General features: G+C 50.0%; 1 protein-coding gene across 1 annotated transcript in view; it reads left to right on the top strand.

The window, feature by feature from the left end:
• Window positions 1-314: 314 nt before the first annotated feature.
• Window positions 315-16,467, top strand: part of OBSCN (obscurin, cytoskeletal calmodulin and titin-interacting RhoGEF) — a 247,856-nt gene continuing 231,703 nt past the window's right edge. The window contains 9 exon segments of the mRNA XM_006876128.1: window positions 315-1,299; window positions 2,803-3,072; window positions 3,170-3,430; window positions 4,306-4,614; window positions 5,002-5,268; window positions 6,521-6,802; window positions 7,172-7,447; window positions 7,688-7,963; window positions 10,348-10,539. Coding sequence (XP_006876190.1) covers window positions 315-1,299; window positions 2,803-3,072; window positions 3,170-3,430; window positions 4,306-4,614; window positions 5,002-5,268; window positions 6,521-6,802; window positions 7,172-7,447; window positions 7,688-7,963; window positions 10,348-10,539 — 3,118 coding nt within the window.

Genomic DNA, 16,467 nt, shown 5'->3' with positions numbered 1-16,467 from the left:
CATCCAGGTAGAAGTGGACCTCCAGTTAGGACAGTGGGCTATCTGTCCTCAGGAGATGCTTCTATCAGTTAGAAGAGGCCATTGGAAGGTTAGTGAAGAGAAGCCAGATCCCAAATCTCCAGAAAGGAGTAAATCTTCCCCCTGGCGAATATGCCACCAGGTGATGCTTCCCAGGCTGGGGAGGACATGCGCAGGCACTCATGATGACTTAAGCTTGGTTCTTGTGCTCTGTACTGGGCGAAGGAGAGAGAGAGAGAACAGATGAAGGCTCACGACCTACCATTAATTCCCATCAGGAACCTACTGCCGTCACCATGAATTACACCTCATTCAGCGGCGCGCCCCGCTTCCTGACTCGACCCAAGGCCTTCCTGGTGTCAGTAGGCAAGGATGCCACGCTGAGCTGCCAAATCGTGGGCAACCCCGTGCCGCAGGTGAGCTGGGAGAAGGACCAGCAGCCGCTGGACGTGGGTGCTCGCTACCGCCTGGCTCAGGATGGCGACCTGTACCGCCTCACCATCCTGGACCTCACGCTTGGCGACAGCGGGCAGTACGTCTGCCGTGCGCGCAACGCCATTGGCGAGGCTTTTGCCGCCGTCAGTCTGCAGGTGGGCACAGACACCACGATCGCTGAACAGGCGCCGCACTTTCTGCTGCGGCCGACGTCCATCCGAGTAAGCGAGGGCGCCGATGCCACGTTCCGTTGCCGCGTGCAGGGCAGTCCGCCGCCGGCCGTGAGCTGGGCCAAGGATGGGCGCCGCCTGGGCGAACCCGCCGCGCCCGACGCCCACCGCGTGCAAGTGGAAGCTGACGGCGAGGCGAGTGCGCTGCGCATTCGCGCCGCGCGGCCCAAAGACGGCGGCACCTACACAGTGCGGGCTGAGAACCCTCTGGGGGCCGCCAGCGCTAGCGCAGCGCTTGTAGTGGACGCAAACGTGCCAGGTCCGCCAGTGGGTTCCACGGCGGCGCTGTTGGCTCACCTGCAGCGGCGGCGCGAGGAGATGCGCACTGAAAGCCCGCGGACGCCCCCCGGCGGCGGCACCCGCACGTGCACCGTGACCGAGGGCAAGCACGCGCGGCTCAGCTGCTTTGTGACAGGAGAGCCAAAACCCGAGACCGTGTGGAAGAAGGACGGGCAGCTGATGGTGGAGGGCCGGCGGCACATGGTGTACGAGGATGCGCAAGAGAACTTCGTGCTCAAGATCCTCTTCTGCAAGCAGTCAGACCGTGGCCTTTACACCTGCACTGCTTCCAACCTAGTGGGTCAGACCTACAGCTCCGTGCTGGTGGTGGTGCGAGGTGAGCTGGGTGCCCCACTGACTTCAGTCTGGTGTCTGTGTCCACTTCGTGGAAGCCAGACTTTGAGGTCGTGGTGAATCTTGCCAGTTTTGAGGCCCTGGCTTCCTGGTCGCGAAGACATGAGCCTTGGTCTGTCCTTCAGTTTTGTGAGAATAGCACGAGTAAAGAGGAAAGCAGCCCCCCTCCTCCCCACAATCTTTCTCCCCCTACCCTGCCACGTGTTTTCTGACACATTCTGGAGTTTGTGGGCAGATCTTCACCCCAGTCCTCCTCTGAAGAGAGCAGGACGGGGTTAACCTTGGAGATGACTACGACCTGATAGGAACCATGACAGCTGGTAATAAGGGACAGAAACCCTAGGAAAACACCTGTGGAGGTAACTAGCCCCAGCTCTCAGGACAGTCACTAAGTGGAGAGCTGGGGTTCCAGAGGAGGCTGGAGGAGTAGCAGGGCTTCAAACGCCCCACTTTGTCCAGTGCTCTTCTGGGGACCTGTCTGCCATGATTCCAAGAGTGTGAGGCTAAGCAGATTTGCAGCCTGTCAGAGTAGGGAACCTTGGGAGACAGCGTGCCCAAAGCTCTCTCCAACATCTGCCCTGCAACTCCCTCTGGCCACTAATCCTGCCCTGTCCAAGCTGAAGGCTGACCCTGGCCCTTCCGTTTCCCCCAGAATGCTAATGGAGGTAGGAGACAGGGCATGAGCAGGTGTAACACTTGGTGTGGTTGAAGATGTCCTGGGCCAGTCTGCATGTCCCTCTGGGCCCTCCCACAGTGCACCTCTCAGGATAGAGGGGAAGCTCCCCTGAGATGAGCCCTGGTGGCAGGTGTTATTCCCAGCCCCTCAATTGAGGCTTCTTTTTGTCAGGGGCTGGGGGTGAGACTCATTTATTATTCTCTCTTAAGAGTGTCTTCATGTCTGAGCCCACCTCCAATTTTTACCACCATAGGATCTTGGGCAGAGTGGTTGACTCAGTTTCCTAATTTTTTGAGGGGAACTATCCCTTGTTCCTTGTGGGTCCTTGTGAAGTTTGATCAGGAATGGTGGAGCTCAAGGGGCCTGGCACACAACAAGCACTCAGGAAATTTCACCATTGGTGTGATCAGGATTTCTTGGGTATTCCTGGCCTAGAATGCTAGCTCCCTATTCTGTCTTTTGTGGGGCAGAAGAGTCTGTGCTTCTCCATGGTGTTTCTTGCTTCCCAAATCACCTGTTCTTACAGAGTTTTCCTTTGGGAGGGCTCTTTCCTTTGAGCTCTGTGTCCCCTCTCTACCTTCTCATCCTCACTGTTCTCCTCTCTCTTGCGCTCATTGAATCTTGAGGGCTTTCTTCTCCTCCCCCACTTCTCCCCCTTCCTCTATGTTCCTATTATACCACTATCCTTGAGTTCTGGGCCCTTTTTTGGCCCTGTCCCTCCTTCTCCCTGCCTTGACCCCACCCCTTATCTCTGACTCCTACCCTTGATCCCCTTTGGGAGGGCTTCTCTCATGAACCTTTTCCTGGCAGAGCCCCCGGTGCCCTTTAAGAAGCGTCTGGAGGACCTGGAGGTTCAGGAGAAGGAGTCAGCCACATTCCAGTGTGAGGTACCACTGCCTGCCACGGAGGCCTCCTGGTACAAGGAGGAGACACGGCTGTGGGCCAGTGCCAAGTATGGCATCGAGGAGGAAGGCACGGAGCGCAGGTTGACCGTGCGCAACGTCACAGCTGATGACGATGCGGTTTACATCTGTGAGACTGCGGAGGGCAGCCGCACGGTGGCTGAGCTCTCTGTCCAAGGTAGGTGGCAGGCTGAGCTGAGGTCAGGGTGGGCAGGAAGTGTACCTGGGCTGGATGTCACCTGTCTGACTCTGCTCTGGATGCTCCCCCACCTTAGGTAACCTTACCAGAAAGCTCCCGAGGAAGACAGGCGTTCGTGTGGGGGATACAGCTATATTTTATGTGGAGTTGACCAACCCCGTGAGTCCTGTGCGATGGCTGCGGAACCAGGAGGAGATAGTGACCGGGGATCGACTGGTCATCACTGATGAAGGCAGGTGCCACACACTGACCATCTTCGATTGCAGCATGGAGGATGCTGGTGAGGTGGCTTTCACGGCTGGGGACTGTCGGACGTCCACTCAGTTCTTTGTGTCAGGTAAGGTCCTCCGGGAGTGCCTATTGGATTGTGTGCCTTCTCTAGTCATCACCCCTGCTTCAGTCCACTGAGCAAAAATGGACAGCAGCCCCTTCTCCCACCTCCATTACTCTGAGCTTCAACCTGAGGCAGTACAAGGCTGTGGTGGGCAACTCCAGAGCTGGGACCGTTCTGTTTTTACCATCCCCTTTCCCTCTCAGAAGTATCTAGTTTTAGAAAGTAGTTGATATGGTCACCCAAGCATCTGTAAAGTAGGAGCCACTGTGGTCCATATTCTACTAACCAAATTAAGAGATGCTTTGGAAAGCAGAAAGCTAGATTTGAGCCTGAACCATTTTAGAAGCACAGGGTGTAAACATGGATGTTTGAGCATTAATTCTGTTTCTGCTGACCTTTGGTGGCATGAATCAACTTTTTGTAGACTGGGTGGTGGGTCCCCCTCCCCCGACCAACCCTCACCAGGTTCCCCCTTTGCTCAGGGCAAGGATAGACCCCAGACTCCCTTAGAAGGCTCATTGTGCCTGGTTTTAGCTGTCATCTAGCCTGAGACCCTGATGCACAGGACTTAGATCCAAGGACTAAGATGGGAAGGAGATGTTCCACAGCTATGTGGAACAGCTAGTGGTGGTCATGGGGCCTATGCTGTGTTCTAGAGGCATCAGCACAGAGTCAAGGTGGAGATTTTGTCCCAGGCCTTACTGAGAACCATTCCAGGCCATCTGAGCAGCTCACCTATGGAGAGTTGTTGGGGGTCCAGTGACACCCTCCCCCCATCTTGGAACTCAGGCATGGGGAATTGGGTCCCAGTGAGATTCCTGTTTGGTGACAGGAGGCCTCTTCTTGGTGGGTGCTCACACTGACATGTGCACCCTTAGTCCCCAGGAGACCGCCTCTGTATCCCCCTTCCGATCCTGTGGTGAAAGTTAAGACAGAGAGTTCTGTGACCCTCGGCTGGTCTGCACCACCCGTCGGAGATCGCCCTATCACCATTGATGGATATCTGGTGGAGAAGAGGAGACTGGGTGCCTATGCTTGGAGCCGATGCCATGAGGCTGAGTGGGTAGCCACACCTGAACTGACCGTGGCCGGCGTGACAGAGGAGGGAGACTTCCAGTTCCGGGTGTCAGCTGTGAACAGCTTTGGCCAGAGTCCCCCACTCGAATTTCTAGGGACAGTCCACCTAGGTAAGGGGATCCCCAGCATGGACTATGGGGCCAGTTTGGGAAGGTCTCTACACTTTTCCAGGCTACAGAAGCAGAGTCCAGCCTCCACCTGAGGCCAGGGAACCTCTGTATTGGGCGAGGCTCACCAGGTGCTACTGCTGTGGCAGAAGAGGAGACCCTGAAACAAGACTTCAGCTCCCTGAGGGGTCTGCCTGTCTGCACAGGCCCTGGGGGCAAGCTGGGTTAGAGGGATCCTGAGGGAGTCTCAGGGTGGGTCTCATTCACCCCCACAGTGTCATTAGATCCACTGGTGCTCAGCTTGTACTTGGGCTTATTGGAGGAGGTGACAATTGGGTCTGGAGGAGGAGATGGGGAGGGCAGAGCCTAATGCCCCTTGCCTCTCCCCAGTCCCCCAGCTGGCTGTGAAAACACCCCTGAAGGCAATAGAGGCCGTGGAGGGTGGAGAGGTGACTTTCTCTGTGGACCTCACGATGGCCTCGGAGGGCGAATGGTTCCTGGACGGGCAGGTCCTGCAGGCCAGCAGTGTGTACGTGATTCGCTGTGACCGAACCCACCATACACTTACCATCCGAACTGTGCCTGCCAGCCTACATGGCGCCGAGCTCAAGTTTGTGGCCAATGGCATTGAAAGCAGCATCCGCATGGTGGTCCGAGGTAGGGGATACTCCTGGCAGGGCCCCTGCACTGGGTGCCTCCAAGTGGCAACTATGAGCCAGACTGGGGTGGGCTCCCTTGTGACTCCTTGTTTGCAACCCCGTGTCTTCCCTGAGTCTCTATGCTTTAAATAGGCCATCAGGGGTGCCACTAGGACCCATCTTCTAGAGCTTTGTAGGTTTAGTGAGCTCTGAGGTTTGGAGGGTCCGTGCATAACAATTGTAGTCCAGTCCACATGGGGTCTGTATTTAGGCTCTAGTCAGGAAAGTCAGTTTTAGGGGGGCACTGCAACCTGGCCTCCCCTGCCCCCAGGATGCCCATGGACTCTAGGAGGAGGTTCCCAGTGAGATTGCTGGGAGCATGCTGGGTCCCTGTCTAGGTGTCTAGGAGGCCTTTCCTGCCCTTCCATGGGACCCAACCTAGCTTGCGCACTCCTAGGGGCTTTGGGGTGCCTTGGGTAGACCCTTGGGAAAGTGGCTGCAGTTCAGAGGAGGCCGTCGGCCTAGTCTACTGTGGATAGGCTGCTGCTTAGTTCCTGAAGCCTCCTCCCAGTCCATGTTTCCAGTGGATTCTCCTGCTGGGAGCTCACTGGTCAGCCAGTGTGTGGCCCTGAGGAAGCTGCAATGAGGTGCTTCAAGATAGCCCATTCCCCAGTTGGCTGGGTGGTGGTTGCTTTGGAGCTGAGTATGGGAGGGAAGGAGGTTCCAGAGTGTGGGAGGCCACTTAGGGTGTTCCAAATGGTGCCAGCCTCATTTCTACCTGCCTTTCTCTCCTTCTTCACTCTGCACTCTTCCTGTTCCTCCCTCTCCTCCCCTTGTCCATTACTGTGTCTTTCTCCCTCTCCATATCTTTTCTTGTCTCTGTTTCCTTCTTGCCTTTCTCTATCTTCCCTCCATTCTGATTTCCCCCTTCTATCTTCCATTCTTCTCTGGGACATTTCTGATCTCTGGTCTCCTCTCCCTCTTCTCCTGCATCTGTCTGTTGGACTCTTGTCCATTTTGTTTCTCCCACCCCTCATGTTCACATCCCTGTCTCCCTCCATTTATCTCCCTTTCTCTCTCTCTCCCTCCTTTTTCTCTATCTTCCCACTCTTTTCTCTCCCATCTCTCTCTGCATCCTGTGTCCTTCTTCCCCTCTCTCCCTTTCCCTCCCCTCCCACCCTTACTCCTTCATCTTTCTCTCTGAATTCTGACCTCTTTCCTGTGACCCACCTCTGTCCATGTCCCCTCATCCACCTGCCATGGTCCCCCAGCAGCCTCAGCGCTGATTGGTGACAAGCTGCCTGTGGCCGCAACCCAGAAGGTGTGGGCACGGCTGCATGAAGAGGCACAGTTGCTGGCTGAGCTGTCAGACCAAGCAGCAGCTGTGACTTGGCTGAAGGATGGCCGAGTATTACCACCAGGCCCCAAGTATGAGGTGCAGGCATCTGCCGGACAGAGGGTCCTGCTTGTGCGAGATGTGGCTCGAGATGATGCTGGCCTCTACGAGTGCCTCAGCCGTGGGGACCGGATTGCCTACCAGCTGTCCGTGCAAGGTGATGAGAGTGAGGGGCTGGCTGGGGTCCATCTGCCCCTATTTGTTCTTCCAGCTCTGGGGCAGGCTTGTGAGGGATGCTTTGTGCAGTAGGAACAGTTACTCTCTCATGCTTGGTAAGAAAAGAGGTGGGAATTGGGAAGCACTTTCTAACAGTGAGTTCCTCATCCTTGGAAGTCAGTACAATGAGGCTTACCCTGTCACTGGTCAGGAGCTCTCTGAAGGAGACTCCTGGTCTGGGGGAATCAGTAACCTATAGGGTCCTTCTAGCTGGTCTGTGACATGCCTGGTCAGGGGCTGCCTGCTGCCAGATTCTGTCTGCAAACCTGGCTGCCCCTGACCCAGATTGCCTACTTCCATGTCGTTGTAGGCCTCTCCAGCTTTCTGCACAAGGAGTCAGCGGGCGGTCGTGTGGAGGCGGTAGCTGGTAGCCAGGCACAATTTGAGTGTGAGACATCAGAGGCCCACATGAATGTGCGCTGGTACAAGGATGGCACTGAACTTAGTGGCTCCTCCCAGCACTTCTCACTGGAGGATGTGGGGACACGGCATCGCCTGGTGGCAAACTCTGTAACCAGGCAGGATGAGGGTACCTACACCTGCCGGGCAGGCGAGGACTCTGTGGAGTTCCAGCTCCGGGTGTCTGGTGAGCATACTTTCCTCTGGTGTGGAGCAAAAGTATGTACATGTGACTTGGGGTCACATGGGGTGGAAAGCAGGTCTGGCTGCATCCAGCACTTTTGATCTTTGTGCAGCCCCTGAATCACAAAAGGTTCTCATGATGGGGCTATAGTTTTCTAGGATCTGGAGTCCCATTGTGGTGGATTTAGAACATGGGGACTCTCACTTGAGTGAATCTCTGACCTTGTGTCCCTCCTGTCCTTAGAACCCACAGAGGTGTTTGCCAAGGATCAGCCTGTACAGAGCAAAGTGCAGGCTGAGGCAGGGGCCAGTACCACGCTGAGCTGTGAAGTGGCCCAGACTCAGACAGAAGTGTCCTGGTACAAGGATGGCAAGAAACTGAGTTCGAGCTCAAGGATACAGATGGAGGCCACTGGCCATCGTCGGCAGCTGGTGGTGCAGCAGGCAGGCAAGGCAGATGCTGGGGAGTACACCTGTGAGGCCGGAGGCCAGAAGGTCTCCTTCCATCTGGATGTCACAGGTGGGTTTCAGGGTTGGGTGAAGGAGAAGGGACATTCAAGTGTTGAATGTAGACCCTCCAGGGCATGTTTTGGCACCTAAGGCACTCTGAGGTCAGGGCACCCTCTGTGGTGATTGGTGGTGGGCTTCTGTATCTTCTCAGGACCCATCCTGTCTCATGGTACAGAGTAGCCTGGGCCTGCACTGGCCGGTGGATGTCCCAGTACCTGCTGGTGAGCAATGGATGCCCACTGAGGCCATTTACATGCAGTCACATGGTTCTGCATGGCGTTCTCTTTGGTTTAATCTGCTCTGCTGTCAGTTAGGGACTCTGTTCAGTGAAGGGTACAGGTACAGCCGATGTACTTGTTACTGTAGCCTGGGCTTCTGATCCAGGGCTGGGCAGGCTGGCTAGGTGGTACCACTGTAGAGTTGTCTTTCAAACTAGGAGTTTAGTGGGGAATCGCATCATATGACTCTCAGTCATCATGAGGGGAGGGAGCTGATTGGATAAATTCCTGGGGTGGGTGGCCCATATGTCAGGATGGGGCCTACTGGTGAGGATGTCCAGCAAGGTTGTTCAGGCTCCTCTGTTCCCTCCCACCTCTGCCTGGGTCTGCTTCTCTGAGCCTTTTGTGCCTGGCAGTCATTGCTTTCAGTCCCTCAACCCCTCAGTAACCTCCCCCTAGCCCTCTTCCACAGTCTTCTGCAGCAGTTACAAGCTCAGTGGAGTGTCACCACACCTTTCTCCAGCTTGGCCCAGGAGGCCCTCAATGTTCTCCTGATTGGATCATACTGGCACTCAGCTTTCTTCTGATTGGCTCACACAGGGTGCTTAACTTTTGGCTTCCATCTTAACTTGAAATGGACAAAAAATACAGGTTCTGGTTGTGATGTGTAAGACTAGCCATCTCCTGACTCTTTCTTTGCTTCTGCTTTCTGTGGCCTCTGTGGCTATTGGTGCCATGGGAAGAGTGTGATGTTGCCTACCACACACAGTTCCCTTGGTGCCATGGCCTGGAAGTCCCCTGTGAGTGGAATGAGCCATGACTCCATGTCTGACAAGGAACCAATCAGCATTTGTATGACTGAGACCAGTCAGGGAAGTGAAGGAAGACCAGCTGCAGCTGAAAGCTCTTGCTGAAATCTTTAGAATATTCACCAAGAAAATGAAACTAAACCCACTGCCATTGAGTCAATTCTGACACATAGCAACCCTACATAGGGTTTTGAGACTATAAATACATCTCTATGGGAGCAGACAGCCTCATCTTTCACTCATGGAGTGGCTGGTGGGATGAACTGCCAATCTTTTAAATAAAAGATAGCCTAACCCATAGTGCTGTGGTAGAGTAGTGGTTATGAATCGGGCTGCAAACCGCAAGGTCAGCAGTTCGAAACTACCAGCTATTCCACAGGAGAAAGATGAGGCTTTCTGCTCTTGTAAAGATTTACAGCCTCAGAAACCCTGTACAGGGTCACTATGAGTCGGAACCGACTCCACAGAACATCACCACCACCACCTACCCACAGTGCCACGAGCACTCCTTAGAATATTCACAATTCAGTTTATCTGTGGGGTAAAGGTGATTATAGTTTATTTTTGTCATATTAATTCATACATTGATTTATAGTGTTATATTAATGATTACGACTCCTGGTGTGGAGCTGCAGGATCAGCACTCAACGGCTAACCACTCCTTGGAAACCTAATATAGGGTCACTATGAGTCAGAATAGACTCAGTAACACTTAACAACAATAATTAATGATTAGGAGTCTCTGCGTGATGCAAATGGCTGCTAATGGAAAAGGTTCACCCAGAGGCACCTTGGAAGAAAGGTCTGGTGATCTGCTTCCCCCTAAAGTAGCCATTGCTGTCAGAGCACAGTTCTACTTTGACACAGATGGAGTTGCCTTGAGTCTTGAGGGTAACTGGTTTATTACTGGTTAAGTACTTTGAGCATCCTCCTCACCAGTTCTGGATTGTCACTTCATTTCTTAGCTGAGCTGTGCCTCGTCTGAGTCTCTGACCCTTGGTGGATTACCCAATAAATAAGGTAAGCATGGGCTTACTTATTAATCTCTGTAATGAACAACTTTCACATTTTTTTCATCACATCAAAGATTCTGCCTCTAGATATGGCTGGCATCTGTTTCTCTCAAACCTCCCCCCCACCCTTAGCACCTTTCTACAGAATCAAACCTCTATTCAAATTTACCATCCTTGACAGAAACTGAGCGAATACCCAGTAATGTGGTGAAAAACATTTGAAACTGTTCATTACAGATTCGGGAGTAAGCTCAAGGAAGTTGCTGCATAGCTTGCTTATTGAGTAATCTGCCCCTGCCAGAGTTCATGGAGGTAGGGGTCAGCACCATGCTGAGCTGTGTGTGGAACTGTGAGAGGTGATCCAGGTTCTGATGGAGGTGATATGGTACAAGGATGGAAAGAAACAAAGTTCAAGCTTAGGGGTGTGTGTGGAGGCCACGGGCCCTAGGTAGTGGCTAGTGGGACAGTAGGCAGGCCTGGCAGATGCTGGGGACTACAGCTGTAAGGCTGGGGGACAGAAGGTCTCCTTCCACCTGCATGTCACAGGTGGGTCCTCTGGAGCATGCCTGGTACGTCTCCAGATAACAGGGTTACGTCAAATCTTTGGCCATGTTCTCCTCTGCTTGTCCTTATTTCTGGCCACAGATTCTCGATCCTTATTACACATGCACAGGAGGGGAATGAGGGGCTCAAAAATGAGGGGCTCCTCAGATTGGTGCTGACCTCCCCACCTCTGAGGGTCTCTTTTCTGTGTAACTAGTACTTTGAAAAATTGAGTACTCATGATGTGTAATTAAAATATGCACTTTATGCTGTCTTCGACATTCCTTTATTATTTATTTCATGCCACAAGTCTCCCTGTTCCTGGTTAAGGCTTTGGCTAGACCTGTGGCTTTTCGTTTTCTTCTCAGGTAATAAACGTTCTACTTTAAAACCCCAAATCAAGCCCACTGTCATCAAGTTGATACTGACTCATAGTGACCCTGTACAGAGTTTGCAAGGCTGTAAATCTTTCCAGAATCAGAAAGCCTCCTCTTTCTCCCAAGGAACAAGTGGTGGGTTTGAACTGTTACCCTTGTGGTTATAAGTCCATTGCTTATCCTACAGTGCCTCAGTCACTTTTAGGGAGTCCCTTTTCAGTTTATAGCATAGAGGGCTCAGTTCCATGTGGTCATTAAAACTCCAACTTTAGTTTTGTCTTCTCCCTTCCCTGCCCTTCCCTCTTCTGCCTTTACCTCCTCATCCAAACTGCTACCTGTATTTTGTGCCTCCTCCAGAATGAAAGTTTGGGGAAGAAAGTATCCTCAGGGATTCATATTCACCAAGTACTGCTAAAAGATGCTCTTCCCACCCCTTCTGGCCCACCCTTGTGGTACTTTTAATATTCTTCGCTAATACCATAATTCAAATGGACTGATTCTTTTTAATGGTCTTCCTTATTCATCTTCCAATTTTCACATGCACATGAGGTGATTGAAAATGCTTGGGTTAGGTGCACCTTAGCCCTCAAGGTGACATCTTTGCTCTTTAACACTTGAAGGAGGTCTTTTGCAGCAAATTTGCCTAATGCCAAATAACACGTTATTTGATTTCTTGACTGCGGCTTCCATGAGTATTGATTGTGATTCCAAGAAAAATGAAATCCTTGACAACTTCAGTCTCTTCTCCCTTGTATTTCATCACTGCCATGTTTTGAATCTCTTTTGCTAGAAAGAACTTCTTCCCTTATAAAGATTCATCTAATTAGACCCAACTCATCCAGGATAAGCTTTCCTTGGATTAATGTACATCAGCTTGATTTGGGAGCTTAATTAAATTTGCAGAATCTCTAACAGCAGCACCTAGATGGCTGTTTGAATCTCTGAGGAAGATGAGAATCTTGGGGGCATCTTAGAATTTTACCTACCAGAAACAAAATCTTCCCTAGAATCCTTCAGTAGATTTTCCCTATATATCCTTGACTTTGTGTAGGTCACAGGGTTGTCTCTAGCTCAAGCAGCCTGGGAAAGTGGACATTTTGCTTTCCAGTCTCGATAGTGGGGCTGTCGAGAAGAAGATGGGTCATTGGTGGAATGGGATGGCTTGAGATGTTTGCTCTGGTGTCTGTTTAATAAGAGATGGTATGTGGGGCCCACAGCTGTCATTTGCTCTTGTGTTTTTTGGTTCTGCAGTGAAGCAGTGTAGTGGGGTGGAAGTCAGGGATTAGAATGTGAGTGTGGGGTCTGACTGCGAGGTCAAACCTCATCCTGCACCTTACTAGCTCTGTGATCTTGGGCACATTGGTTGATGTAGTGGGTGGAAGTGTCCCCAGGAACTCATGTTCAACTGTAACCTTAGAATGTGACACATTTAGAAATAGTATCTTTCAAAGGATGAGATGATATCATCACAGCTTGGGTGGGCCTTAAATCTAATGACAAGTGTCTTTATAAGAATCAAAAAAAGAAAAGGTCGTGTGAAGACAGGGATAGAGATTGTAGTGATGCAGCCACAGCCCAAGGAACACCAGGAATTACCAGAAGGTGGAAGAGTCAGGGAAGGATCCTTCCCTAGAGCCATCAGAGGGAGCAGGGTTTGGCGCCAACACCTTGATTTTGGACTTCCAGAACTGTGAGAACAACATTTCTATTGTTTTAAGTCACACAGTTTGTGGATCTGTGTGACAGCAGCCCTAGGAAATCAGTAGTTGATTTCTCTTACCTCAGTTTCCTCATCTGTCAAATGGGGATATTAACAGTTTTCCTCGGCTATGCTGAGGAACTTTGCTGATCCCAGGTAGACCAGTTCCTCCCCTTCCTAAAATGGCAAGCACCTCTCTTCACAAGTCACTGTGAATTATGACTACTGGGATTGTGGGTTTTGGGAGTACATTAGGTTGGAAAAGAGAGTAGAGTTTTCTTAGTGGAGTAGGGGGTCCAGGCAGGCTTAATGGAAATGAGTTTTGAGAGATGAACAGAGTGTTAGGTGGTGAGGTAAGGGTGGGCAGGGAGGGCACTGCAGGTAGTCAGAAGAGCCGCTAGCACACACAGTGAGCTTCAAGATCCCCGGGAAGGTCCCAGCTGAGATAGTGGTTAAGGTGTGAGGGAGCAGTAAAGTGGGTGCACTTCTCAAACCGAATAGCTAATTGCTTTGGAGGAGAAGGCCTGGACTTGAATCCTGACTCCACCATCACTTCTTGGTGGGGTCTTGGGATAAGCTCCATCAGATCAGTCAGTCTTAGTATTCTCATTTGTAAAATGAAATCTACCCATCATTAAGGGCCATCTAGGAGTCCTGGTGTGGTGCTGTGGGTTAATGCGTTGGACTGCAAAGTTGGTTTGAACCGCAAGGTCAGCATTTCAAGCTCACCAGCTGCTCCTTGGAAACCCTATACCTGGTCACTATGGGTTGGAACCAACTTGATGATACTTAGCAACAACAACCAAGGCAATTAACTGAGGTGATGTTTGTCATGGGTTGAGCATAGGATTCAGGATGGCCTCATTTGAGCTGCCTACACCAGTTATTATTCCTTAAGGGGCATGTTGTATAAAACCAGGGAACAGGCAGGCATTTTTACAGACTAACAAGGGAACCATGCTTGTCTTGTGTGGGCCAGAGTGTTTGGGTGGCTGTCTGGAAAGGGAAAACTTAGTGTTCAGGGAGTGGATGGAGACAGGCTCCCTGGGCCCCTAGGACATGATGATGTGACTTTAGTGAAGGCTTAGGGAGACCTGTGGAACCCAGTGTTTCACCCAAATCTAGCCATTGGCAACCCAGGGTGTTATTTTGTATTAGGTTTTCTTTAAATTGGTATTGTCAAAATATATATGCCTATATAAGCTTCTTAAAGGAGCTCTGGTAGCGTAGTGGTTATGAATTGGGCTGTGAACTGCAAGGTCAGCAGTTCGAAACTACCAGCTGTTCCATGGGACAAAGATGAGGCTTTCTGCTCCCGTAAAGATTTACAGTCTTGGAAACCCTGTACAGGGTCGTTATGAGTCGGAACCAACTCCACGGCACATAACAACAACAAGCTTCCTAAGGAGTTCTGGAAGCGTAGTGGTTACTAGCAGTTCAAAGCCACCATGGGATAAAGATGAGGCTTTCTGCTCATGTAAAGATTCATAGTCTTGGAAACTCTATAAAGGATCACAAATGAGTCGGAACTGACTCCACAGCACCATATAAGCCCCTTCTCGACAACACTTAGCAACATCATCACCAAAGCCCCTTACGAGCAATGCTACCTGTGGAGTATTGGATATGAGAGGCAAATTATTCCTGATGTGGTGCTGTGGGATATTGCACTGGACCACAAGGTCGGTTTGACCACAAGGTCGGTGGTTCAAATTTACAAGCCGCTCCTGGAAAACCCTATACAGGTTTGTTATGAGTCAGCGGACTTGATGGCACTTAACAACAACAATGCATTCCATCAGGGGTACCTGCCATATGCCAGCCCATGAGAAAGAAGGAGCTGGAAAGCAGGGTTTCATGGAGAGAAAATGGTACCCAAACAAGTAGCTTTCAAATTCCCTTGTCTGCACAGGGCTTCATCTGTACCAGTTAATTCTACATTCTGCTCTTTTTTGTTTGTTTAAAAGGATACTTTACACATAAATGGAGCCTTAGTGATGCTGCTAACCAAAAGATTGGCAGTTCTAACCCAGCAGCTGCTTTTTGGGAGAAATATGAGACTGTCTGTGCCTATAAAATATTTAGCCTTAGAAAACCTGCGTAGGGTCACTATGATTCAGAATTGACTTGATGATAGTGAGGTTTTGGGGCTTGGGTTTACTTATAAACATTCATTTATGTTTTGCTCTACTATCTTTCATAAGGTCTTTGATAACTCAGAAGTGCCAGGGATTTGGGGGATTTCAGCATCATTCTTTCTTTTTATGTGAAAAACTATATAAATAGGCATTGTGATGGCCAACACCAATCCATTTCAGCTCACTAATGCCAAAGATGTGAATCTTTATGCATTCCATTTCATTTTTGCTGACTTCCAGTTTTCCTAGATTCAACTGTACAGTCCACATTCCAGTTATTTATGAATGTTAGCAACTGTTTCTCCTCATTTTGAGTTGTGCCACATCAACAACTGAACGCCCTGAAAGCTTTGCTGTATTTACATGATTTTGGTCAGTGCTATTTTGGAAAGTCGTCAAAATCAAAATGGAATACATAAAGATTGATATTGACCATTTTGAATTGGAAAATCATATGGTTTACTATGCTGGGAATGATAAACTGAAGAGCAATGGCATCATATTTCATCATAAAAAAAAAGTATTTCAGGATCTATTTTGAGGAGGCTGCTCTCCCCCAGTCAGTATTTTGAGTGCCTTTCAACTTGAAGGACTCATCTTCTTTCTCGATCTTTTATTTGCATAGTCCCACCTCAACAAGGGAGTCCTGGTATGGCACTGTGGGTTAATGCGCTGGATTGCAAAGTTGCTTTGAGCCTCAAAGTTGGCAGTTCAAGCTCACCAGGTGCTTCTTGGAAACCCTATTCAGGGTTGCTATGGGTCTGAATTGACTCAGAGGCACTTAAGAACAACAAGAGAACAACCCCCACAAGGTTTCAATTAAACTTATTTGCATTAGAAACTCTCCAATCCTTTTGATGGACCACAAGTACCATATTTGCATGGAGTCCTGGTGTGGTTTTATAGGATCCGCACTGGACTGCTAACCAAAAGGTTGGTGATTCAAACCTAACAGTATCTACTTGGAAACCCTATTGCTGTTAGGTGTCACATACTCGGCACCAACTCATAGTGACTCTATGAACAAAAGAATGAAACACTGCCCAGTCCTGTGCCAACCTCTCAATCATTGCTACACCTGAGCCCATTACTGCTGTCACTTTGCCAATCCATCTCATTGGAGGTCTTCCTCATTTTCTCTGACCGTCCACTTTACCAAACATGATATCCTTCTCCAGGGACTGATCTCTCCTGATAATTAATATGTCTGAAGTATGAGAGACGAAGTCTGGCCATCCTGACTTCCAAGGAGCATTCTGGCTGTACTTCTTCCAATACAGATTTGTTTATTCTTTTGGCACTCCTTGGTACTTTCAATATTCTCGTCCAGCACCATAACCAGATGTATCAATTCTACTATGGTCTTTCTTATTCACTGTCCAGCTTTCACATGAACATGTGGGTACTGAAAATAAGGTCAGGCTCACCTTAGTCTTCAAACTGACAACTTTGCTCTTGAACACTTTAAAGAGGTCTTGTTTAGCAGATTTGCCTAATGCAATATGTCTTTGGATTTCTTGACTGCTGCTTCTTGAGTGTTGATGGTTGATCAGAGCAAAATGCAGTCTTTGACAACTTTAATGTTTCTCCAGTTATGTGGATATTGCTTATTGATCCAATGGTGAAGAAATTTGTTTTCTTATATTCTTTTATCTTCATTAGTAAGTATTTTAAGTCATCTTTGCTTTCAGCAAGCAAGGTTGTATCATCTGCATAT

Source organism: Chrysochloris asiatica, unplaced genomic scaffold, assembly GCF_000296735.1.
Source record: "Chrysochloris asiatica unplaced genomic scaffold, ChrAsi1.0 scaffold00354, whole genome shotgun sequence".
Taxonomy (NCBI): domain Eukaryota; kingdom Metazoa; phylum Chordata; class Mammalia; order Afrosoricida; family Chrysochloridae; genus Chrysochloris; species Chrysochloris asiatica.
This window is presented reverse-complemented; position numbering and strand designations above follow the sequence as displayed.